Source organism: Felis catus, chromosome B3 (assembly GCF_018350175.1).
Source record: "Felis catus isolate Fca126 chromosome B3, F.catus_Fca126_mat1.0, whole genome shotgun sequence".
Lineage (NCBI taxonomy): Eukaryota > Metazoa > Chordata > Mammalia > Carnivora > Felidae > Felis > Felis catus.
The window spans coordinates 88,059,451-88,086,962 of NC_058373.1; the positions used below are offsets into that span (position 1 = coordinate 88,059,451).

Here is a 27,512-nt window from a genome sequence, read left to right on the forward strand (position 1 = left end):
CAGAGAAAATCCTAAGCAGCCTCTATGCTGAGAACTAAGCATGGAGCCTGAGGCAGGGCTTGGTCTTACACCCTGGGATCATGACCTGAGCTGAAATCAAGAGTCGGACACTCAACCAACTGAGCCACTCAGGCACCCCGATAGTATAGCTTTTTCTTAACAGCTTTGTTGTAATATAATTTACCCACTATGCAGTTCAGCCATTTAAAGTATACAAATGACTGGCTTTTAGTATATTTACAGCTGTTCATCCATTGCCATAATTTTTGTACATTTTTATTACCCCCAAAGAGGCCCTGTAGCCCTTAGTTATCACCCTTCACCCAGTTTCCCCTACTTAGACAACTTATCTACCTTTTTTTTTTTTTTTCTATAACTTTGTTTGCTCTGTGTTCCATTTCACATAAATGGAATCATACAACATGTGGTTCTTTGTGTCTGGTTTTTTTTCACTTAGTAAAATATTTTCAAGTTTCATCCATGTTGTGTATAGATTTGCCGGTTCTGGGGCACTTGGGTGGCTCAGTCTGTTTAAATGTCCTTCTTGAGCTCAGGTCATGATCTCACAGTTTGTGACTTCGAGTCCCACATCGGGCTCTTTGCTGACAGCTCAGAGCCTGGAGCCTGCTTTGGATTCTGTGTCTCCCTCTCTCTGCCCCTCCTCCACTCATTCTCTCTCTCTCTCTGTCTGTTTGTCTCTCTCAAAAACAAAACAAAACAAAACAAAACATTAGATTCACCTATTCTGGACGTTTCACATAAATAGAATCATATAATATATAGTCCTTTGTGACTGGCTTTTTTCACTTACATTATGTTTTCAAGGTTCATCCATGTTGTAGTATGAATCAGTACTTTTTTTTTGCCAAATACTCTTCTTTGCCACAATTTATATATGTGTTTGTCAGTTGAGTTATTCTGTTTTTGGCTGCTACAAGTGATGGTGCTATGGACATTTGTGTACAATTTTTATGTGAATATGTGTTTTCAATTCTTTGGTGTATATTCCTATGAGTGCAATTGATGGATATGTGTTTAACTTTTTAGGAACTGCCAAATTGTTTTCTATAGTGGCTGTACCAGTTTACATTTCTACCACAATTTTGTGAGTGTTCTAGTTTCTCCACATCTTTCCAAACACTTGTTACTATCTGTCTTTTTGATTTTAGCCATCCTAGTGAGTATGAAGCTGTATCTCACTGTGATTTTAATTTGCATTTCTCTGATGGCTAATTATGAGGAGCACTTATCTTTTCATGTGCTCATTGACTGTTTATCTTTTCTTGAGAAATGTCTCTGCAGTTCCTTTGCCTATTTTTAAATTGGTCTTTCATCTTACTATCAAGTTGTAACTTTGTATATTACAGATGTGAAATTCTCATTAGATTATGTGATTTGCAAGTATTTTCTCTCATTTCTGTGGGTTGTCTCTTCACTCTCTTGGTGGTATCTTTGAAGCATAAATTTTTTTTATTAAAAAATTTTTTAAATGTTTATTTTAATAAATTAATTTTATTTAATTTATCTTTGAGAGAGAGAGAGAGAGAGAGAGAGAGAGAGAGAGAGAGTGAGTGGGGAGGGGCAGAGAGAGAGGGACACACAAAATCTGAAGCAGGCTCCAGGCTCTAAGCTGTCAATAGAGCCTGACGTGGGGCTCGAACTCACGAACTGTGAGATCATGACTTGAGCTGAAGTCGGAAGCTTAACCAACTGAGCCACCCAGGTGCTCCTGAAACATAAATGTCTTCAATTTTTTTTTTATTTTAAAGTTTTATTTATTGTTTTGAGAGAGAGAATGTGCTCATGCATGAGCACAAGCGGGGCAAGGGTAGAGGGAGAGGGAGAGGGAGAGAGAGGATCCCAAGCAAACTGCATTGTCACCATGGACCCTAATGTGGGACCTGAGCCCTGAACCCAGGAGATCAGGACCTGAGCCAAAACCAAGAGTTGGATGCTTAACTGACTGAACCACCCAGTGGCCCCAAATGTTTTTAATTTTGATGATGCTCAGTTTATCTACTTTTTTATTTGTTGGTTATACTTTTTTTGGTGTCATATCTAAGAAACCATTGCCTAAAACAACTCACGAAGATTTGCACCTATATTTCCTTCTAAAAGTTTTATGAGATTAGTTCTTATGTTTAGGTTTTTATTTGTTTGGAATTAATTTTTGTAAATTATATTAGGTAGGGGTCCAGCTTCATTCTTTGGCATGTGGATATCCAGTTTTTCCTAGCATTATTTGTTGAAAGGACTGTTCTTTCTGCACTGAATTATCTTGGTAACTTGTTGAAAATCAATTGACTAAAGTTGTGAAGTTTCGACCCTTCAGTCAATTTCATTGGTTTGTTATGTCTATCTTTATACCAAGTCCACACTGTCTTGATTAGTGTAGTTTTGTTGAAAGGTTTGAAGTTGGGAAGTGTAAGTCTTCTAACTTTGTTCATTTTTTTTCAAGATCATTTTGACTATTCTCACTGAGTCCTTTACATTTTCTGTGAATTTTGGGATCAGCTTGCAATTTCTGCAAATGGATTAGCTGGAATTTTTTTCTTTTTTAAGATTTTACATTTTTTTAAAATTAAAAAAAATTTTTTTAAACATTTTTTTATTTTATTTTTTTTGAGAGAGAGATAGAACACAAGCAGGGGAGGGGCAGAGAGAGAGAGGGAGAGACAGAATCCAAAGCAGGCTTCAGGCTCTGAGCTGTTAGATGCAGGGCTCAAACCCACAAATGTGAAATCATGACCTGAGCCAAATTCAGAGGCTTAACCCACTGAGCCACCCAGGTGCCCCAAACTTACTTATTTTAATGTCTGACTGAAAACTCTATTATTTGCATCCCTCAAGAGTCTGTTTCTCTTGCTCATTTTTTCTCTTGGTTCTTTTTTTAAAAAAAATTTTTTTTTTCAACGTTTATTTATTTTGGGACAGAGAGAGACAGAGCATGAACGGGGGATGGGCAGAGAGAGAGGGAGACACAGAATCGGAAACAGGCTCCAGGCTCCGAGCCATCAGCCCAGAGCCTGACGCGGGGCTCGAACTCCCGGACCACGAGATCGTGACCTGGCTGAAGTCGGACGCTTAACTGACTGCGCCACCCAGGCGCCCCAATTTTCTCTTGGTTCTTAGTCAAATCTTGTGTTGGTCAATGCCAGGTTATTTGTAGAGAAAAATTTGAAGTTGTGGGTGATGTTTCTGTAGTGAGGATTTGCTGTTGCTTCTCATAGGCAGCTAGGCTGAAACATTACAAATCGTAGATTACTTTAATTACAGATTAAAATGTTTGGAAATTTGGCCTCATTTCAAGGGATTGGTCTGTTTCTGGTTTAGACTTTCTTATAAGATAGCCAGTGTGGGTTGGTATTAGTTTTGCATTGCTGCTATACCAAATTATCACAAACTTAGTAACATAAAGTAACAGAGGCTTATTTTCTTATAGCATTGGAGGTCATACATCTAAAACCAGTCTTATATAAAACTAAAATGAAGGTGTCAGCAGATCTCTTTCCTTTTGGAGGCACCAGGAGAGAATCTTTTCCTTGCCTCTTTCACCTTCTAGAGGCGTCCATATTCCTTGGCTCTTAGCTATATTGCTCCAGTCTCTGTTTCCATCTTCCCATTGTCTCTTCTCCTAACTTTGATCCTCTTACCTCCCTCTTCTAAGGACTCTTGGGATTATGTTGGGTCCACCAAGATAATCCTGTATATTTGCCCCATCTGAAGATCCTTAACTTAATCACATCTGGAAATTTTGGGGATTAGGACAGAATTTGGAGAGGTCTTTTTTCAGCCTACCACAGAGCCCCATCATAAAACCTGAGCTTTGTGGCTCATCCTATTCATTAGGTCTTAAACTCCCAAGTTTTTCCCTCTCAGGTCCCCACTTCTACTAAAATCTCTGCTGGGTTTCTTGTCCTATCATCCTCTGCTTTTGGGCAGGGAGAAAGAATTGTCAAGTGTTGGACTTGGTTCTCTGAGGATACCCTGTTCTATCATAAATTCTCACTATTTGGTTTGCTCTTCAAGGCCTTCAGACATGCCCTGTTGTTTTTGTTTTGTTGTGTTTTGTTTTCGACCATCTTTTGTTCTTAGTGTGGAAGGTTGGTCCAAATAGCCTAATCTTCTACTTAATCACCTTTTTTTTAAAGCATTGAAATAAGTGCATTTTGCCAAATCTTATCTCATTGTATGTTTCATTTTCCTTATTTTGCACCTTTAAAGATTTAATATTGCCTACTTTATTTGTTGTATGATTTGAACTACAAGTGAAAATTTTGATGGCCAGTTTGAGTTAGTTTCTCTTCAGTGAATAGGGACTTGGAACAGTTCTCTTAGTTTTAAGGGTGAAGTTCTGTCATTTGTTGTTCAAGCCAGTGTGTTAGCTGCCCAGTCTCTATTATAGTGGTCATATTTGAAGAACTTAAAGCTACGTAAATTGAAGTAAATTTAACATACACGTGGAAGTGGATTTTGTCTGCTTCTTAGATGCCTATTCAGATAAATATGGAATAAAATTTATAGAGCTTTTCCTTACAGTGTTGCTTTCTTTCAGTATGAAGGCTTAGAATCATCTTTGAAGGATGCCAGCTTTGAGAAGGAGTCAACAGAAGCGCAAAGTTTGGAGGTAAAAACAAATAATACATATAATTATAAAAGATGGGGGTGGGGCACCTGGGTGCCTCAGTCAGTTAAGCGGCCGACTCGATTTTGGCTCAGGCCATGACTTGATGGTTCATGAGTCTGAGCCCTGCATCGAGCTCTGCTATGTCAGTATGGAGCTTGCTTGGGATTCTCTCCTTCTGTCTGCCCTTCCTCTGCTTGCATATGCATGCTCTCTGTCTCTCTTTAAAATAAATAAATAAACATTTAAAAAAAAAAAAGCTGGGAGAAAGATTCTTACTGAATAACAAATTTCAAGAACAGTGTATCTTCTCAAAACTATGTTAAATGTGTAAGAGCATTTCTAGATGTTAAAACTTAAATAAAACATTAACTATAAGAAATAGAACATTAGTATAAAATATTTTAAACTATTAATTAAATATTTTATAAATATTTAATTTTATAAATTTTTAATAAAATATTTAAAAATTTGGGCTCTCTTGCTAACTTGTTTTGAGTGAGGCATATTCAGTTTACCAGTTTACTAGAATCTAAGGCCATATACAAGCTCTTTATTCTTCATTCTTGAGAAATATATTAAGGTAACCATCCCTTTTTTTGGACCCAGTTTTCTCTAGAAAGGAAAAATAGGATTTGTTTTCATAAATTTAGGAGTAGCTGGCAATAAATTATGTAAATTATGGTAGTACTTGCCTTTACTTCATTCCCAGTATATCAAGAGCTGACTAGAATTAGGCCAAAGTTTTTTTGTCTTTTTTTTTTTTTTAATGTTTATTTTTGAGAGAGAGAGGATGTGGGAGCAGGGGAGGGGCAGAGAGAAGGGAGAGATTGAATCCCAAGCAGGCTCTGCATTGTCAGTGCAGAGACGTGAGTCTTGAACCCACAAATTGTGAGATCCTGACCTAGCCCAAGTCAAGAGTTGAGCTGGATGCTAAACTGACTAAGCCACTCAGGGCCCCCTAGACCAAAGCTTTAAGCAGTGATGTTCTGGTAAATGTTTAACAGCTGGCTCTCTGAAAAGCCAGAGTCCTTATTTGTAGCATTTGCTGGGTTCGATTGTGTAAATATTCCCAGTTTCAAGGTACCAACATGATGTTACTGAATGTGGAGTTTGGAAGAGATATGTATAGTCAGCTCTCCTGAGCCAGGTATGATTTGGCCAGTAGTAAGAAGGGAAATACTAAAAATTTGTCATTTAGCTAAGCTGCAACAAATTAAGGTAAATAATAGGAGTGTCTTATTACTGGTTAGAGTTGGAAGTGTTGTAAAAAGCATACTAAAATAAAGTAGAAAACAATGGACTTAGTACCTTTGGTGTACATATTTAGTTAGTGCAGCTTGGCTGTTATGAATCACTGATGTCCAAAATCATCAGAAAGTCTATAAGTATAACAGTGGATGTTAACTCACTGGAATTAAAATAAAAACTAAAGAAGTCTATAGGTCATGTTTCAGAATTAACTAGTAGAGTCCAAAGGAAGTTATGAATAGAATTCCAAATGAAATATATTTCTTAATCTTTTCCTTCTTCATTTGTTACCTATTGATATCCTCAAGAACATGTTGAAATTATTTTATTTATTGACCTGTTTTAACTACTGTTCCAGTAGTAACTTACTAGTTTGATAAAAAAAAAAAAAAAAGGAACTGTGTATAAGGAATTTAGCCGGCTAACAGAAGAGCAAAAACTGGATAGCAAAAGCATTTATTCAAGTTTGGTAGTATTGTGGGTAAAATAAAACACACCAATTTATTTTTAAGGCATTGAATTTACATGATCTAGCAGTAAAATTAAAATGAACATTTTGGAAGTTTTTGTCTGATTTTAGTAATTTGAAGAACCATGTAGTGTTTATTTTTAAAATTGGTAAATGTAATTGAGCATAAACTATATGTGATAGAATTACAAAAATTTCATGGTTGAATTGGTAGATGAAATCGAAACAATAGACTAATTTTGACTCAAATCTGGGAATTCATATAATCAAGTAACCAAATTTGGGAAAATATATAGAAATAAGTGTTTTAACTACTATAATATAGTATGTACTTGTTCTTTCTTTTTTCTTGGCTTCCATTAAATTCTTTGAATCTTTTGGTTTTTTTTTTTTAAACAAGTTTGTTGAAGGATCACAAATATCAGAGGTATGTTTGTTACAGTGTTTAAAATCAAATTGGAATAATTCAGTGATTAATCATTTAAAATTAAAAAGTCCCAGAAAATATGTCATAATTCAATTCAGAATATTACTATGAAGCAATCTTGATTAATTTTTTAGTTTATTTTTTATTATATCTTTAATTATATTAAATCAGACTTCTCATTTTTTCCTTTATAATGCTTTAGAGCAGAGGTTGGCAAAGTATATTCTGGGTTCTGCACCTGTTCTGTTTTATTTTTGTTTTTTAATTTTTTTATTTGAGTGTAGTTGACACAAATGTTACAACATGGTGATTCAGTATCACTATACTTTAATGCTATGCTCATCACAGGTGCAACTACCATCTGTCACCTTACAATGCTATTACAGTCTCGACTATATTTTCTGTGCTATACCTCTTATTGCCTTGATTTATTCATTCCATAACTGTAAATCTGTATCTCCTACTCCCTTTCACCCATTTTGCTTATCTCCCCACTGCCTTTCCTGTGGCAACCATCAGTCTGTTCTCCGATTTTATAGATCTGATTCTGCTTTTTGTTTGTTTTGTTTTTTATTTTTTATTTATTTTTTTATTTTATTTTTTTTAACGTTTATTTATTTTTGAGACAGAGAGAGATGGAGCATGAACAGGGGAGGGGCAGAGAGAGAGGGAGACACAGAATCCGAAACAGGCTCCAGGCTCTGAGCTGTCAGCACAGACCCCGACGCGGGGCTCGAACTCACGGACCGTGAGATCATGACCTGAGCCGAAGTCGGACGCTCAACCGACCGAGCCACCCAGGCACCCCTGTTTTGTTTTTTAGATTCCACATATGAATGAAATCATTTGGTATTAGTCTTTTTCAGTGTGACTTATTCCACTTAGCATAATATCTCTAGGTCCATTTACATTGTCACAAATGGCAAGGTCTCTTCCTTTTTTATGGTTATATGATATTCCATTTTGTATATATACCACATCTTCTTTTTTTTTTTTTTAATTTTTTTTTTCCAAAGTTTTTAATTTATTTTTGGGACAGAGAGAGACAGAGCATGAATGGGGGAGGGGCAGAGAGAGAGGGAGACACAGAATCGGAAACAGGCTCCAGGCTCTGAGCCATCACCCCAGAGCCCGACGCGGGGCTCGAACTCACGGACCGCGAGATCGTGACCTGGCTGAAGTCGGACGCTTAACCGACTGCGCCACCCAGGCGCCCCAGATACCACATCTTCTTTATTCATTCATCCGTTGATGGACACTGAATGTTGCTTCCATATTTTGGCTATTGTAAATAAGGGTGCAATAAACATATGGGTGTGTATATCTTTTTGAATTAGTATTTTAGTTTTCTTTGAATAAATACTCAGCAGTGGAATTATTGGATCATATAGTATTTCTGCTTTTAACTTTTTGAGACATCTCCATACCGTTTTCCACAGTGGCTGTACCAGTTTACATTCCCAGCAACAGTGCACAAGGGTTCCTTTTTCTCCATATCCTTGCCAACACTTGTTATTTTTTGTCTTTTTGATTTTAGCCATTTTTACAGGTGTGAGATGATACCTCATTGTAGTTTTGATTTGCATTTCCCTTATGATCAGTGATGTTGGGGATCTTTTCATTTCTTTGTTGGCCACCTACGTGTCCTCTTTGGAAAAATGTCTATGTAGGTCCTCTGCCATTTTTAATCAGATTGTTTGGTTTCTCTACTTTTTTGTAAATAAAATTAAAATTTTTTTTTTTTTTTTTTTTTTTTTTTTAGAGAGAGAGAGAGTACATTCAAGTGCACGAGTGGCAGAGGGGGAGGGAGAGAGAATCTTAAGCAGGCTCCATGCCCAGTGTGGAGCCTGACATGGGGCTCCATCTCACGACCATGAAATCATGACCTGACCTGAAATCAAGAGTCGGACACTTAACCGACTGAGTCACCCAGGTGCCCCTGTAAATAAATGTTATTGGAACACAGTTATGCTCATTTATTTACATAATGTCTTTGCTTTCTCACTACATGCTCAGAGTTGGGTTGTTGGGACCGAGACTACATGGCCTACAGGCCTAAAATATTTACTCACTGGCTTTTTATAGAAAAAGTTTGCTGACCTCTGCTAGTATTGCTGTTATTTAAATATTATAAAAATGAACTAATATGTAAATGAAATTTATTTAATTTGAAATATATGTATTTGATTATACTCATCTGCTTTATCATAACCAAAAAATCCTATGTCTATCTTAAAGTTGGCTTTCTCTTTTAGGCAGTCTATGAAAAGCTGAACAGCTCTAAATCTGAACTTGAGGATGAAATACTTTTTCTGGAAAACCAATTAAAAGAAGAGAAATCTAAGCATTCTGAACAAGATGAATTGGTAAGGTATTTGTGTTTGAGGAGACTGCAGGAAAAGGAAATGTATTGAGTTTAAAAAACTTAATAGGTATCAGTTAAAGTATTATATGTACTCTAAAAAATCCAAAAAAATACAGAAGGCTGTTAAGGGGAGAGTAAAAATTTCCAGATCCAGTAGCTTTTTTATTTGTTACAGGTTACCGTTACCATGTTAAGTTTCTTGCCTATTCTTACAGAAATTTTCTATGTGTACTATGGAAGTAGCTTACATAAATAAAGTTGAATTATCACATACTTAGTAGATTTTTTTATTGTTCATAAGTCATTTTGAAAACATTTTAACTTTCCTTTATTTGTTATTTTAAAATCTGTAGTAAGGAAGATCTAGATGTGTGTGAGATTATTTAGTAAGATGTGATGTTAGGGGATTTATCTTGAGCCTATAGAACTTAAATGTTATGAAGAGTAAACATGAAATGAATTACTGTTGTCTAACTTTCATATAAAATCCCTTTAAGCATATGGCTGACAAGTTTTCTTAATTTTAAGTCCACATTTTTTGAGTGAAAGTGTTAGGATAACAATATATCTAAGATATATGGCCTCTTGGAAACCAAAAAAATTTAGTGAATACTTGTTTATAGATTGATACTGTCTTTCCAGATGGTGGATGTTTCAAAAAGGATACAGTCTCTAGAGGATGAATCAAAATCTCTCAAATCACAAGTGGCTGAAGTAAGTTGAATTAGTCTAGAAGGTCTGTTGCTTTTGAAAATCATTTTAATTTTATTATTTTATGATTCAAGAAAGAGATATAATACTAGAATTTGAGATACAGGTGTCGTAGATATAGTTCTTTTATTGAAGGTACTTTAGGAAACTTCATTTTATTTTATTTGACAAGTATTTATTGAGCTCTTGCTGTGTACCACCGTTGAAAGTGCTAGGCACTTACCATTAGTGGATAAAATAGAAAAGCTCTCAATAAGTTTAAATTCTGTTAAGAGAGGCAGATAATAGATAGACAAGGAAGATGGCAGCGTAGGAGGATGCTGCGTAGTAGGTCATGCTGACCACTTAGATTCCACCCACATCTGCCTAAATAACCCAGAAAACCGCCAGAAGACTGGCAGAACGGACTCTCTGGAGCCAAGCGTAGACTAGAGGCCCAGGGAGAGGGTAGGAAGGTCGGAGAGGCAGTGTGTGCTACATGGACTGGCAAGAGGGAGTCGGGGCATTGGAGGGGGAGTCCGTCTGGCAAGGCAGAGCTCCCGAGTCTGGCTTGCAAAAGCAGAGGGGCTGGACAGAGTGAGTTCTGACAGCCAGTGGGACTTAACATCTGGAATGTTAATAGTCAACAGCTCTGCTCTCAGAGAGCGGGGAGGGCAGGACAACGCCGGGAGAGAGAGTTGCTGAGCCCTGGAAGACAGAGTTCAGCTTGGCTGGGGAACAAAAGCTCTGGGAAGCGCCATCTCCCTCTCCCATCCCCCAGCCGAAATTCCAAAGGGAAACAGTTCCCATCACCGAACTTGCTTGCACAGCCAAACTCCCAACCCTGTGCTTCTGTGGATCCACCCTCCATTGGGTCTGCCTCCCTCCTGGTGCTGCAGGGCCCCTCCCACAGGGGACAACAACTGCAAAGCGAGCTAAGCCTGCCCCTCCCACCCTGTGCACCTTGTGGATCCACCCCGGCTAATATGCCAGATCCCATCAAACCAGCACCACAAGCCTGGCAGTATGCAGGCAGCCCAGACAGGGGCCACACCACTCCACAGTGGGTCCTGCCCCTGGATGAGGGGAAGATAAGGTACACACCAGTCTGACTGTGGCCCCGGCGGAGGCCTGGGGGCAGACATCGGGTTTGACTGTGGCCCCGCCCACCAACACAACTTTCTCCGGACAGCACAGGGGAGGTGCCCTGCAGTTTGGAGCTACCTCAAGGACTACCCAAGCTGATGAAACGGAACAATGCTCCTCAAAAGAAACTCCAGGAAGTAGTGACAGCTAACGAATTGATCAAAAATGATTGAAGCAATATAATGGAACATGAATTTAAAATAATAGTCATAAAATTAATCTCTGGGCTTGAAAAAAGTATAGAGGACAGCAGAGAATCTGTTGCTACAGAGATCAAGGGACTAAGAAACAGGAGGAGCTAAAAATTGCTATAAATGAGGTGCAAAATAAAATGGAGGCGACCGTAGCTCGGATTGAAGAGGAGAGAATAGGTGAATTAGAAGATAAAATTATGGAAAAAGAGGAAGCTGAGAAAAAGATAAAAAAATCCAGGAGTATGAGGGGAGACTCTTGAATCTATCTTCTGCACGACATATCATAGTGAAACTGGAAAAATACAAGGATAAAGAGAAATTTCTGAAAGCAGCGAGGGATAAACATGCTCTAACATATAAAGGGAGACCGATAAGATTAATGACAGACCTATCTACTGAAACTTCGCAGGCCAGAAAGGAATGGCAGGAAATCTTCAATGTGATAAACAGAAAAAATTGCGGCTGAGAATCCTTTATCCAGCAAGTCTGTCATTTAGAATAGAAGGAGAGATAAAGGTCTTCCGAAACAAAAACTGAAGGAATTTATCACCACTAAACCAGCCCTACAAGAGATCCTAAGGGGGATTCTGTGAGTGAAATGTTGAAAGGACCACAAAATACCAGAGACATCACTACAAGCATGAAACCTACAGACATCACAATGACTCTAAACCCATATCTTTCAATAATAACACTGAATGCAAATGGACTAAATGCTCCAACCAGAAGACATAGGGTATCAGAATGGATAAAAAAACAAGATCCATCTATTGTTGTCTATAAGAGATTCATTTTAGACCTGAGGACACCTTCATATTGAAAGTGAGGGAATGGAGAACTATCTATCATGCTACTGGAAGTCAAAAGAAAGCTGGAGTAGCCATACTCATATCAGACAAACTAGACTTTAAATTAAAGGCTGTAACAAGAGATGAAGAAGGGCATTATATAATAATTACAGGGTCTATCCATCATGAAGAGCTAACAATGATAAATGTCTGTGTGCCGAATATGGGAGCCCCCAAATATATAAAACAATTAATCACAAACATAAGCAACCTTATTGATGAGAATGTGGACTTTAGTACTCCACTTACAACATTGGATAGATCTAGACACAGGATCAATAAAGAAACAAGGGCCCTGAATGATACATTGGATCAGATGGACTTGACAGATATATTTAGAACTCTGCATCCCAAAGCAACAGAATATACTTTCTTCTCGAGTGCACATGGAGCATTCTCCAAGATAGATCACATACTGAGTCAAAAAACAGCCATTCATAAGTATAAAAGAATTGAGATCATACCATGCACATTTTTAGACCACAATGCTATGAAGCTTGAAATCAACCGCAGGAAAAAGTCTGGAAAACCTCCAAAAGCATGGAGGTTAAAGAACACACTACTAAAGAATGAATGGGTCAACCAGGCAATTAGAGAATAAATTTAAAAATATATGGAAACAAATGAAAATGAAAATACAACAATCCAAACGCTTTGGGATGCAGCGAAGGCAGTCCTGAGAGGAAAATACATTGCAATCCACGCCTATCTCAAGAAACAAGAAAAATCCCAAATACAAAATCTAACAGCACACCTAAAAGAAATAGAAACAGAACAGCAAAGATACCCCAAACCCAGCAGAAGAAGAGAAATAATAAAGATCAGAGCAGAAATAAACAATATAGGATCTACAAAAACTGTAGAGCAGATCAATGAAACCAAGAGTTGGTTTTTTGAAAAAATAAACAAAATGGATAAACCTCTAGCCAGGCTTCTCAAAAAGAAAAGGGAGATGACCCAAATAGATAAAATCATGAATGAAAATGGAATTATTACAACCAATCCCTCAGAAACACAAGCCATTATCAGGGAATACTATGAAAAATTATATGCCAACAAACTGGACAACCTGGAAGAAATGGACACATTCCTAAGCACCCACACACTTCCAGAACTCAAACAGGAAGAAATAGAAAACTTGAACAGACCCATAACCAGTGAGGAAATTGAATCAGTTATCCAAAATCTCCCAACAAATAAGAGTCCAGGACCATATGGCTGCACTGGGGAATTCTACCAGACATTTAAAGCAGAGATAATACCTATCCTTCTCAAACTGTTCCAAAAAAATAGAAAGGGAAGGAAAACTTCCCTCATTCTATGAAGACTCATTCTATGAAGCCAGCATTAGTTTGATTCCTAAACGAGACAGAGACCCAGCAAAAAAAAAGAGAACTACAGGCCAATATCCCTGATGAATATGGATGCAAAAATTCTCAATAAGATACTTGCAAATTGAATTCAACAGCATATAAAAAGAATTATTCACCATGATGAAGTGGGATTCATTCCTGGGCTGCAGGGTGGTTCAACATTCGCAAATCAATCAATGTGATACATCACATTAATAAAAGAAAAGAACCATATGATCCTGTCAATCGCAGAAAAAGCATTTGACCAAATTCAGCATCCCTTCTTAGTAAAAACCCTCGAGGAAGTCGGGATAGAAGGAACATACTTAAACATCATAAAAGCCATTTATGTAAAGCCCACAGCTAATATCATCCTCAGTGGGGAAAAACTGAGAGCTTTCTTCCTGAGATCACCAACACGACAGGGATGTCCACTCTCACCGCTATTGTTTAACATAGTGTTGGAAGTGTTAGCATCAGCAATCAGACAACAAAAGGAAATCAAAGGCATCAAAATTGGCAAAGATGAAGTCAATTTTCACTTTTTGCAGATGACATGGTATTATATATGGAAAATCTGATAGACTCCACCAAAAGTCTGCTAGGAGTGATACGTGAATTCAGCAAAGTTGCAGGATAAAAAATGAATGTACAGGAATCAGTTGCATTCGTAGACACTAATAATGGAGCAACAGAAAGACAAATAAAGAAACTGATCCCATTCACAAGTGCACCAAGAAGCATAAAATACCTAGGAATAAACCTATCCAAAGATGTAAAAGATCTGTATGCTGAAAACTATAGAAAGCTTATGAAAGAAGTTGAAGAAGATATAAAGAAATGGAAAAACATTCCATGCTCATGGATTGGAAGAATAAATATTGTTAAAATGTCATTCCTACCCAAAGCTATCTACACATTCAATGCAATCCCAATCAAAATTGCACCAGCATTCTTCTCAAAGCTAGAACAAGCAATCCTAAAATTTGTATGGAACCACAAAAGGCCTCGAATAGCCAAAGTAATTTTGAAGAAGACCAAAGCAGGAGGCATCACAATCCCAGTCTTTAGTCTCTACTACAAAGCTGTAATCATCAAGCAGCATGGTATTGGCACAAAGACAGACACATAGACCAATGGAATTGAGTAGAAACCCCAGAATTAGACCCACAAAAGTACAGCCAACTAATCTTTGACAAAGCAGGAAAGAATATCCAATGGAAAAAAGACAGTCTCTTTAAAAAAAATTTTTTTTTCAACGTTTATTTATTTTTGGGACAGAGAGAGACAGAGCATGAACGGGGGAGGGGCAGAGAGAGAGGGAGACACAGAATCGGAAACAGGCTCCAGGCTCTGAGCCATCAGCCCAGAGCCCGACGCGGGGCTCGAACTCACGGACCGCGAGATCATGACCTGGCTGAAGTCAGACGCTTAACCGACTGCGCCACTCAGGCGCCCGTTAAGACAGTCTCTTTAACAAATGGTGCTGGGAGAACTGGACAGCAACATGCAGAAGGTTTAAACTAGACCACTTTCTCACACCATTCACAAAAACAAACTCAAAATGGATAAAGGGCCTGAATGTGAGACAGGAAACCATCAAAACCCTAGAGGAGAAAGCAGGAGAAAACCTCTCTGACCTCAGCCGCAGCAATTTCTTACTCGACACATCCCCAAAGGCAAGGGAGTTAAAAGCAAAAATGAACTATTGGGACCTCATGAAGATAAAAGCTTCTGCACTGCAAAGGAAGCAATCAACAAAACTAAAAGGCAACCAATGGAATGGGAAAAGATATTTGCAAATGACATATCGGATAAAGGGCTAGTATCCAAAATGTATAAAGAGCTCACCAAACTCCACACCCAAAAAACAAATAATGTAGTGAAGAAATGAGCAGAAAACATGAATAGACATTTCTCTAAAGAGACATCCAGATGGCCAACAGGCACATGAAATCGCTCCTCATCAGGGAAATACAAATCAAAACCACACTCAGATATCCCCTCACGCCAGTCAGAATGGCTAAAATGAACAAATCAGGAGACTATATTTATTTATTTATTTTTTAATATATGAAATTTATTGTCAGATTAGTTTCCATACAACACCCAGTGCTCATCCCAAAAGGTGCCCCCCTCAATACCCATCACCCACCCTCCCCTCCCTCCCACCCCCCGTCAACCCTCAGTTTGTTCTCAGTTTTTAACAGTCTCTTATGCTTTGGCTCTCCCCCACTCTAACCTCTTTTTTTTTTTTTTTTTCATTCCCTCCCCCATGGGTTTCTGTTAAGTTTCTCAGGATCCACATAAGAGTGAAACCATATGGTATCTGTCTTTCTCTGTGTGGCTTATTTCACTTAGCATCACACTCTCCAGTTCCATACACGTTGCTACAAAAGGCCGTATCTCATTTTTTCTCATTGCCACGTAGTATTCCATTGTGTATATAAACCACAATTTCTTTATCCATTCATCAGTTGATGGACATTTCGGCTCTTTCCATAATTTGGCTATTGTTGAGAGTGCTGCTATGAACATTGGGGTACAAGTGCCCCTATGCATCAGCACTCCTGTATCCCTTGGGTAAATTCCTAGCAGTGCTATTGCTGGGTCATAGGGTAGGTCTATTTTTAATTTTCTGAGGAACCTCCACACTGCTTTCCAGAGCGGCTGCACCAGTTTGCATTCCCACCAACAGTGCAAGAGGGTTCCCGTTTCTCCACATCCTCTCCAGCATCTATAGTCTCCTCAAAACCACACTCAGATATCACCTCATGCCAGTCAGAGTGGCCAAAATGAACAAATCAGGAGACTATAGATGCTGGAGAGGATGTGGAGAAACGGGAACCCTCTTGCATTGTTGGTGGGAATGCAAACTGGTGCAGCCGCTCTGGAAAGCAGTGTGGAGGTTCCTCAGAAAATTAAAAATAGACCTACCCAATGACCCAGCAATAGCACTGCTAGGAATTTACCCAAGGGATACAGGAGTGCTGATGCATAGGGGCACTTGTACCCCAATGTTCATAGCAGCACTCTCAACAATAGCCAAATTATGGAAAGAGCCGAAATGTCCATCAACTGATGAATGGATAAAGAAATTGTGGTTTATATACACAATGGAATACTACGTGGCAATGAGAAAAAATGAGATACGGCCTTTTGTAGCAACGTGTATGGAACTGGAGAGTGTGATGCTAAGTGAAATAAGCCACACAGAGAAAGACAGATACCATATGGTTTCACTCTTATGTGGATCCTGAGAAACTTAACAGAAACCCATGGGGGAGGGAATGAAAAAAAAAAAAAAAGAGGTTAGAGTGGGGGAGAGCCAAAGCATAAGAGACTGTTAAAAACTGAGAACAAACTGAGGGTTGATGGGGGGTGGGAGGGAGGGGAGGGTGGGTGATGGGTATTGAGGGGGGCATCTTTTGGGATGAGCACTGGGTGTGGTATGGAAACCAATTTGACAATAAATTTCATATTTAAAAAAAAGAGGCAGATAATAAAAAGTTAACAAAATTTGCTAGAAAGCACATAAAAGGTTAAAAGAGGCTAAATCATTTGTCCAAGGTCACATGGCAAGGTAGTGGCAGAGCCTTGACTGGACCCTGGTAGCCTTTTTTCTGGTAGCCTGTACTGTCTTTCCTATTAATATTGTCATGTTTTTTTTTTTTTTTTTTACTTTAATTCCATGTTTTAGGGAGTATGTATAAAAAAGAGTTATAATATTAAATTAATTCCTATAAGCTTGATACGTTGTGTTTTACTTAGGCCAAAACGACCTTCAAAATATTTCAAATGAATGAAGAACGACTTAAGATAGCTATAAAAGATGCTTTGAGTGAAAATTCCCAACTTCAGGAAAGCCAGAAACAGGTTTGTACTCTGTAGGGACTCTTTAACTGTGACTACATAGTTATAAATGTTTTGGGCATACTCATGACTGATCCATCCTGGGGGCAAGATTAGGCTTTCCCCGGAAAGCAGGAAAGGAGGACAGTCTCCTGAATATCCTTTGATATGTCTTTTATATAGGGTGCAAAAGTGTATACTCCTGTTACCTTTTTCCTCCAGTAGTGAAAACGAGCCAGGGCAGATTTTAATAATCACAGCAAATAGGATTTAGGACCAACTCCTTAAAGCCAGAGTGAAGGAAGGCAGTGAATATCCATGAGAATGATTGAAGCTATGGGTCCGGGGCCTAAAGATAGAAGCAGTTCTGGTGGTTAGAGCAAATGAAGATTTAGCTTCTTCCTTCTTCATATGTAGAGATACTCCCACACACCCACATATATTTACTGTCTCACTATTCTCCCAATACAGTTAAAATTTTCCATGGGACAGTTTTTCATTTGATTGCATTATTTACAGTTTTCTAAATGTTGTAGCTAAGCTACGTGATGTGCTCTTACTACATGTTCTATTTTACCCAAAATTTTATTTGCTCTAGGGTTAGTTTTGTTTCCTATATACCATGGAGATCTGTCTTCTGGAGATGCTGAATAACTTTGTGCATTCAAATGCTTTGTTAATGTACTAATTTTATTTTTTTCTTGAAGCAATCCTTCCTGAGGCCTTCCATCCTCCTGGTCCAATAGGAACTTTTTCTCTAGGTCTGTTAATGATTCTGTTGTCCTGAGATTTCACTTCACTCCCATCTATTCCCTTGTCTTTCTCCTGTGTTGGATCTTCTATTTCCTGTATCCAAGACTTGCTCTTTTGTGGTTAATTTTCTTGATTAGCTTCCTGAGAGATAGGTATAGAAGGTAACTTTTAAAAACTTTGCATGCCTAAGAATGTCTTCTCTCACGGTTATTGACATTTTGGTTGGATATCTTCTGGATTGGAAAAGTTTTTTTTCTTGAAATTTTGATATTGGTCCATTGTCTTCACTTTCCAGTATTGGTTTTGAGAAGTCAGATGAGATTTGGATTGCTGAATCTTTTTGTGATCTGCTCTTTTCCTCCCTGAAAGATTTTAAATATTTATTTATTTTGAGAGAGGCAGAGAGAGGAAAAGAGAATCCGCTCAGAGCCTGACATAGGGCTCAATCTCAAAACTGTGAGATCATGGCCTACGTCAAAATCAAGAGTCGGATGGACGGACTGACTGAGCCAGCCACCTGTTCCATCCCAGGAAGCTTTTATATCTTTCCTTGTTTCTAGTTCTCTGAAATGTCATGATGATGTGTGAGTCTTTTTTCATACTCTTAATATGGAAAGTCTTGGTTTTGATTCAGTTCTGGGAAATTATTTCATGCTTTTTCTGGGATTTTTTGTATGATTATATAGTAGTTATTTAAATATGTCCTCTTGGGCTGTGTGGGTGCCTCAGTTGGTTGAGTGTCTGACTCTTGATTTTGGCTCAGGTCATGACCCCAAGGTCTTGGGATTGAGCCCCATGTCAGGCTCAGGCTGAGTGAGCGTGGAGTCTGCCTGAGACTCTGTCTCTCTCTCTCTCTCTCTCTCTCTCTCTTTCACTCTCTGCTCCTCCCCTGCTTGTATGTGTGCATGCACGCACTCTCCCCTGCCCCCACCCCCAAAAGATGTCCTCTTTGTTTTCTTTCTTTGCAAGTTTTGTTGACTTATTCTCCTATATTTTTCAATTGTAAGTGGTCTTTTTTATTTTGTTTTTGCCTTTTCTTTTTTTTAATGTTTTTATTTATTTTTGAGAGAGACAGAGCACGAGTGGGGGGAAGGGCAGAAAGAGAGGGAGACACAGAATCTGAAGCAGGCTCCAGGCTCTGAGCTGTCAGAACTGTGCATGATGCGGGGTTCAAACTCCTGAGCCTCCAGATCATGACCTGAGCCGAAGTCAGACATTTAACAACTGAGCCACCCAGGTGCCCCTGTTTTGCTTATGCCTTTTTTTCATTTATGGATGCCGTGTCTTAGCTTGCTGAGGATATTGTTATTATTATTATTTTCTTTTTTGAAGTGTTTTTCAGTTCCCTGAGTTGTTTTGTTTACTTTGAGTTCCTTTATTTTCTGTTTTGGTCTATGTCTTTTATCTATGAGTTTCTTTTTTTTTTTTTAATGTTTGCTTATTTTTGAGAGAGAGAGACAGTATGAGCAAGGGAGGGACAGAATCCGAAGCAGGCTCCAGGTCCTGAGCTGTCAGCACAGATCCCGATGCGGGGCTCGAATCTACAGACCGTGAGAGCATGACTGAGCCAAAGTCAGATGCTTAACCGACTAAGCCACCCAAGCACCCTACTAAGTTTCTTTTTAAAGTCAGTTATTAGGTGATTCATGGCAGTCTGCTCATTTGATAGTGAAGCTCTTCATATCTAATTGGAAGCTCAGTGTGTGTTACTGGGAGGCTGTTCTGTAGGGTAATCTGGCTAGGGTGTTTCCTTGGAAGATCCCCAGTTGTTGGTATTTGAAGATCATTTTCCACAGGGATAATTCCTCCACAGTTTCTGTTTGAGAGGGATAAGCCTGTTTGCCAACAGTGTGGCAAGCAGCTAAGACAGGTGGGGGTTGTTGGTGTGTCACTATCCAGTAAGTCAGCTTTTACTTTATCCTTTTATGTTTTCAATATTTTACTCACACTTTCACCTGGGCCAAGTGTCCCAGAGTTTCATTTTCCACCTCTCCAGAAAATAACCTTCTAGGCTTTTGCCAGACGTATATGTGTGTGCGTGTGTGTGCGCACATGCATGTGAGAGATATGGGTGAGTGGGAAGGATGGATGGAGAGTCAAAATGTATGTGTATGTATGTGCAGGGACTTTCTGTTTTTTTGTTTTTTGTTTTTCATTTTTTATACAAACTTTCAGTCTTCCTCTTTTCAATCCTACTTATAGCCCTAATATTGGTGCCTCCAAATTCTAAGCATTTTGGGTTGTATTAAGTCAACTTACATTTGGACTTTCCCATCTTCTGTGTAGATTTCAGATTTGTCTGCTCTGCTGTATTTCTTACTATACTTATATCTCTTTCTGCTTTCCACTTCTAGAATTATCTTTTTCTTCATCACCTGTTTTCTTTTTTCTTGTGGGTTTATGCTTCTTTTTTCCCCCCCTAAATCTTTTAGTAAATTTATTCTTATCTTAGTAGATTTCAGGAGAAAGTGGTCGTAAATGCTGTGTTAAATTTGCTGTTATAATCAAAACTGACCTTTTCTATTTTGAAAAATTTTCACCTAGATTGTCTTATTCTTTACATCTACTTTCATTTAACTCCTTTTTAATCACTCAAGTTCTTAAAATAAACTATCCTACATTCACTGATGCCATGTTCTAATATACTCCTCTAACTTCTTAAGACTGCATGCTGGGTATGCAATTTCTTTAGTCATTCACTAGAGTCCACTAATAACCAGATTCAAAGTTTTTTCTTAAAGAAAATCCTCATTTTTTTTAATCTGTTGGTGTTCTCTTATTGTGTTATACACGCATAGAAAAAGTTTAGTTTTCTTGTGCTAGGAAAGATGCCTTAGTTTTGCAGAGAAATCCAATAATTATTGTTTGATAGAATAGAGTTTTAAAGTTTTAATAGATTTGGACTTTTATATTTCTATGGGCCATTTCTTTTGTGAATTGCTTGCTCATTTTTTTTCTTATTTTTCTTTTGACTTCTAACAGCTCTTTGCATCTTAAGATTATTAATCCTTTGCCGCATATATTTTTAAGAGTTCCTTTCTAGTTACTTGCTTTTAGATTTTGTTATTTTTTGATTTGTGAGGTTTTTAAGTGTTATGTAGTCAAATCTGTGTTTTATAACGATCCTTCCCTTTTGTATCATGTTCAGAAAATTTTTTCTATAAAAGTATATACTAAGTAAAAGATTGTTTATGCAGAATTTGATGTATTCCATATTAATGGTATCTCTGGAAGTTCAGTTATCCTAACTACAAAACAGCACATGATTTAAAAAACAAATTTTAGTACAAATAAGTTATGGCATGTTATATATTATTTAAGGGATGGTAAGAAATGACCAAATCTAACATATGTATGTCTCAAAAAACCTCTTATTTAATAAAAACTTATTATGTAAATCAGTTGAACAATATTTAAGTGTTTCTTATTTTACATTACCCCTCTTGAAAGTTCTTTGAAAACAGGACCCCACCCTTCCTTCCCTTCTTTCCTCCTGTCTAACCCTCTCCTTCCCTTCTCAGCAACACATTGTGTCGTATAACATCTATTAAAGTTATATCTACGGGCACCTGAGTGGCTCAGTTGGTTAAGCGTCCGACTTCAGCTCAGGTCATGATCTCACAGTTGGTGGGTTTGAGCTCCACATTGGGCTTTGTGCTGACAACTCAGAGCCTGGAGCCTGCTTCAGATTCTATGTCTCCCTCTCTCTCTCTCTCTCTCTCTGCTTCTCCCCACTAGTGCTCCTTCTCTCTGTGTCTTTCAAAAATATATAAATGTTAAAAAAAATTAAAAAAAGTCGTGTATGTATATATAAATAAATTCATTCACACCTAAGCATGAAACATAACAAGTTGCTTTTTTTTTTCTTGGTTGGGTTTGAATTTTAGCTTTTACAAGAAGCTGAAGAATGGAAAGAACAAGTGGGTCAACTTAATAAACAGAAAATAACATTTGAAGAGTCCAAAGCATCTGCAGAGCAAGTTCTGTATGATAAAGAAAATCAGATCAAGGTAAATGGGTCTTCTGGTTTTAGTGACTGAGGCAGCTAGAATGTTATACTAATTCTGAAATTTGAAAATTTTTGTTTTTTGAAACTTTTATTTTTATAATTTATTTGGTCAAATTAGAGGGTGTGTACTTCTTGGGCATTCATTTTAATTTGTACTGATATTATCATCTTGCTCCCAAATGCTCCTTGAAGACTTTTAGATTTGTAGTCTATATATCGACATTCTGTATGTCCTTTTTGTCCTTTCCTTTGTATTTTAGCCTAGGTATTGAGTGAAGAGAAAAAAGAATAATGGATTTTACCTTTGTCTTTTAGACTGCCATCTGTTTCTTTTGATAAAAAGAGGTTGGAAAGAATTTTAGAAATTGGACAGATGAAGTTATATGTATTGGCTGAATATCTGTAATACCTAGATTAGCTATTGTATGTACTCTCACAGAGATAAATACTTTTCAAAAAATAAGTCTAATTGAAACTTGACTCTAATAAGTAACTTATTTTTACTTTTAGGATTTGTTCACTTTTCCTTACTCCTTATTTGCTCTTTCTAGCCCTTTTTCCTGCCTTCTCTTTTAAATCTTATGCTTTCAAGCTGCAAACATACTCAGGTGTGAGTATCAAGTCATAAGATATAAAACTAACATTCTGTAATCTATGCAGTGAAGTGAACATTGCCATCTTGAAACCTATTCATTTATCCTCTTTACGTTGTTGCTATGAATTTTTTGAAGATTCCAGCTTTAGTTGTTTTCATGATTTGGCATGTTCTTTTATTTTTTCCCTAAACTTACTCTACTAAAGAACTTGAGATTCTTCCTAAGCAGAATAAGAATGAGATGCTAATCTCAAGCTCTACTCAAAGCTTTAGGCCATGTTATTTTTGCCTGGAACTCTCAAGAGGGACAGATCAAAGGGTAGAAATTACAGAGCAGAGTGGGTTTTTAGGTGGGTCCTTCCACAGAAATATATGGCATAGTTATTTCATTATTTACAATGAAAATTCTTTCTTTATTCAAGAAAATCAAAAAAGTACTGTTGGAAAACCTGTAATGTACCAGTTCAGGTTCTATTTTATGATAGAACCCAGGCTCGCCTGTGTTCTTTTTATATATCATGTACCTCACTTGCAGGTGTTTGACCTCACACAAAATTTACTGTTTGGTTAATGGCTACTGTTATTTGTGGTATGGAAAGAATGTAATATAGTAAATATTTTGTCACTTTATAGTCAGGCAGTATATTTAGCAAAAATGGACCATTATCCAGTATCGTATTTGATTTAGGAATAACCAAGTGTGGTTTTTAACTTGCAGAGTTTAATAGTCAATAAATATTATAGTTTTTCAGAGTATATGTCTCAATATCAGCTGGTGAATAAGAGGTCATGTACTGTTATCTATGTAGATTGATTTTTAAACTATAACTACATATTCAGAAGTTGTAAATCAGTTAGCAAAAGGCATTATTACTTTCTGTTTTTCTCTCTTTACTAAATGTCAAGTCTCTGACTGAACGTTTGATAAAGATGAAAGATTGGGCTGCTGTGCTTGGAGAAGACCTAACAAATGATGATAACTTGGAATTGGAAATGAAGAGTGAATCAGAAAATGGTATGCAGTTGGGTATGAAGTCGTGATTCATCCTCTTTTGCTAAAAATGATAAGTAGCTCTTGTATTTGCTTTTAGTTTCCTATGTGTACCATGTTCTTTATACAATTCTTGTTTGGCACATCTTCTCCATTTGTCTCTAATACTCTGTCCCTCTCACACCGTTCCTTATTGTTAAGCTTCAATTGGGATACAGCTTTTTCAGTAATCTTTCTCCATCTCCTCAGACAGATTTACAGCCTCTTTCCTTCCTGTTCTTTTTTTTTTTTTTTTAAATTTTTTTTTTTTCAACGTTTATTTATTTTTGGGACAGAGAGAGACAGAGCATGAACGGGGGAGGGGCAGAGAGAGAGGGAGACACAGAATTGGAAACAGGCTCCAGGCTCTGAGCCATCAGCCCAGAGCCTGACGCGGGGCTCGAACTCCCGGACCGCGAGATCGTGACCTGGTTGAAGTCGGACGCTTAACCGACTGCGCCACCCAGGCGCCCCTCCTTCCTGTTCTTTTTATATGTTGTACAAATCCTCATTATAGCAATTTTCACATTGCATCATAATCATTTCAGGGCCTATTTTTCCTGCCATGTCTGCTAATTGGGTGGATGGTGTGTAGTTTGAAAAATGAGTGTTATATTGGTGAATGCCTGAGGATACTTTATATTAATTAGATGGCTCAGTACTTTAATCTTGGCCACCCCAAATTGTTATCACCATTGCTGGTTGTGGTCTGGAAACTCAGGCAGGAGTTAGGTTCACTGTAGCTGCTCCCTGTATTTTCAAACCAATTCTTTTGACTTGAAAAGAGAATTTTATGTTGACATGATTATAGATTCATTGGAAGTTGCAAAAAGAGTACAGAAGTGTTTTGTGCATCTTTCACTAGTTTCTCCCCGTGGTAGCTCTTCTGACTTTTGTGACCTTTCTCTTTTTTCTCTCTCTACCCCTTACATATTAACACATGTATTAAGGAACAGAAGGTATGATTTTTAAAAAATTTTTCTTTGATGATAGCATTAATGCTTGGAAGAAAATTACAGTCCCATACGGTTGGTTCTGTTTGTACTTTTTTACTTCTGCTTTGTCTTGCAAGAAGCAATTCTTTTTGTAATAGAAAATGCATGCTCGTTTATTGTTATTTTAATTTGGAGTATAATTCCACTTATATTTTATATGCTGAAGGATCCTAAGAATAGTTGAGACGGTGGACTGTATTGGGTGAATACCAGATTCTTGTTACAAATTTGTTTCTAGAGAGAGTCGTGAAGAATCTGTTTGACAATATTATGGTACTTGCAGTGCTTTTTTGTTTATCTTCTTGGGAGCATGTCCAAGGCCATTCTGCCTTATTTCAAATTCTTTATTGTAGCAAGAATAGAGATTACAAGGCTCTAGTTGCATGAACTAGTAAAATCATTTGGATGTCTGTTGTGGCATGGCACTATTTTCCCAATTTAATGTTGTTTTTATTTTTTACTATAGATAATCAACCAAAAGGAGCTTTGAAGAAACTGATTCATGCTGCTAAGGTTTGCATTACTATATAAATATAAAGATAGAGAAAAGAAATAGAATTTGGATTAAAACCGTATGTCCTTAGTAACTATTTTAAAAAGTCTGTTTTATAGTTACCATAGAAGTGATTCCAAATTTTCCAAAGTGAGCAGAATTTTCTTTATCAGTTGCTTTTTTCTTTTTATAACTTTAGAAATTCATATTGTTATTTTTAGAATTTATCATAATAAAAAATTTTAAGGTCTGCACAAATTTTTTAAGATAAGGAATAAATAAAAAATGTTTAGCATATTTTTTTTTCATATTTCTGTCTGAACATTCTTCTTTCTCTGGTCTTAGTATTTTCCTATTCCTGTTGCCCCATATCCGAATTTGAGAAGTAAATGCTTGGTCCATTTTCTTCTGGTTTATCCCTTTTCTTTTGCATCATAGTAGTGGTATCTTGATCTTTACTGATCTATGTGAAGTTGTGGTACTGTAGTTTGAAGGTTACTTTAATTAAAACTTACGGGTTGAAGGTAACTAGAATGAAAATAGCCACTTTTTAAGGATGGGACACTGATCTTCTCTACCTCTCTTTTGACATTTACAACTACTAATCACTTTGTTAACTTTTCGAGATGGAAGCTGCATTGTTGGTTATTGCATTCTAGGTGATCATTTTATCAAAGTAATAGAACTTTAAAAGGTTGGAATGATATATTGAGATTTTTTGTTTTTCCTTTTTTGGAATAACTGATTAATGTTGTTTTTTTCCTTTTCCCATTCTCTAAAGTTAAATGCATCTTTAAAAACCTTAGAAGGAGAAAGAAACCAAATTTACATTCAATTATCTGAAGCAGATAAGACAAAGGAAGAGCTTACAGGTAGGATATCTGTATACTTTTAAAGTCTTTCTAAATAAAGGTACTTTTGCAGAAAGGTACTATTAATTGAATCAGTTATGCAAAGGTCCAATTTGATTGTTTTTTTGACTTTTATTTCTAATTTGTGAAAAATTAGTACTAAGTTTTTTGTTGTTGGTAAAGTCCTATCAGTTTCTTCCATATCCATATGAAATAAAAATAATGAAATTATTTATTTTTTAAAGTTAATTTATGTATTTTGAGAGAGAGAGGGAGAGAATCCGAAGTAAGCTCCACAGTGTCAGTGTAGAGCCCAACTCGTGGCTCGACCCCACAAACCTGATCATGACCTGAGCCAAAACCAAAAGTCAGACGCTCAACTGACTGGGCCATCTAGGCACCCCTCTCCAATCTTAACTAATGAAATTATTTTAAAAAACATGTAAAACTCTACTTACCTTTGAATTTCAGTGTTGTATGTGTAACATGGTTTTACATATTAAAAAGTAGTAAATTAAAACTATTAACTTTTATAAGATCATCCCTATGATCCAGTTTTACCACATGATATTCAACAGTAATGTCTGTTACGTGACAGTTCTTGGCAATGGCTTAAAGCCTAGGTCGATAGATTTCTTCTGATGTAGATTTAAAAATTTCTGTGGAAAGACCAGGTGTGACATTAAAATCATTTAATGGTAGCATATTTATTTTAAGCTATCCTTTTGATATATACGTTTAATTATAGATGAATAATTATATACCATTAGAATAAGTAGTATGCCATTACTAAAATTTTAATGTATGTTAGTATGATTTTGTGATTTTGAAACAGAGTAAGTTTTGTCCTGTATTAAGATTTGTGGTGGGTGTACCTGACTGGCTCAGTCAGAAAGCATGCAACTCTTAACCTCAGGTTGAGTTCAAGCCCCACCTTGGGCATGGAGCCTACTTAAAAAAAAAAAAAAAAAAAAAAAAAAAGATTTGTGGTGATGATTCATACACATGTTTTGGGAGATGGCATTTCAATTTTAGAGGAATTCAGAAGGTGGGGTTATGATGTTGGAAGAGAAATGAGGTTTTAAAAACAATTGATGGGGGTACCTGGGTGGCTCAGTCGGTTAAGCATCCAACTTTCACTCGGGTCATAATCTCGTGGTTCGTAGTTCAAGCCCCACATTGGGCTCTGTGCTGACAGTTTGGAGCCTGGAGCCTTCTTTGGATTCTGTGGCTCCCTCTTTTTCTGTGTCCCTCCCCTGCTCGCACTCTGTCTCTCTCTCCTTCAAAATAAATAAACATTAAAAAAGAATTTAACAAAAATAAAAAATAAAAACAACTGATGTACTAATTATATAGCATTCATTATTTAGAATTGTTATTTTTTGTTTTCCTAGATAGTTCTTTTAGGTGGGTTAGCAGTTAACAAGCTAAAACTGGTATTTTTCTCCCCAATCTTTTTTTTTTAAGTTTATTTATTTATTTTGAGGTGGGGGAGAGAGAGAATCCCAAGCACCGAGCCCAATGTCGGGCTCAAACCCATGAACCACCAAATCATGATCTGAGCCAAA

The 27,512-nt window shown here is 37.2% G+C and overlaps 1 protein-coding gene across 15 annotated transcripts in view; it reads left to right on the forward strand.

Annotated features, from left to right (window-relative positions):
* MIA2 (MIA SH3 domain ER export factor 2) overlaps nt 1-27,512 on the forward strand; it is a 110,676-nt gene that overhangs the window by 44,411 nt on the left and 38,753 nt on the right. For 7 of the 15 annotated variants that reach the window (XM_045059849.1, XM_019832953.3, XM_045059855.1 and 4 more), the window contains 9 exons: nt 4,556-4,627; nt 6,745-6,771; nt 9,027-9,137; nt 9,779-9,850; nt 17,138-17,242; nt 21,859-21,981; nt 23,482-23,602; nt 25,067-25,113; nt 25,875-25,965. In XM_045059849.1, the coding sequence (XP_044915784.1) occupies nt 4,556-4,627; nt 6,745-6,771; nt 9,027-9,137; nt 9,779-9,850; nt 17,138-17,242; nt 21,859-21,981; nt 23,482-23,602; nt 25,067-25,113; nt 25,875-25,965 (769 nt within the window). Of the gene's footprint in view, nt 1-4,555; nt 4,628-6,744; nt 6,772-9,026; nt 9,138-9,778; nt 9,851-17,137; nt 17,243-21,858; nt 21,982-23,481; nt 23,603-24,555; nt 24,565-25,066; nt 25,114-25,874; nt 25,966-27,512 lie in introns of all 15 variants that reach the window. The other 8 variants (XM_045059851.1, XM_045059848.1, XM_045059856.1 and 5 more) reach the window with 3 other exon arrangements.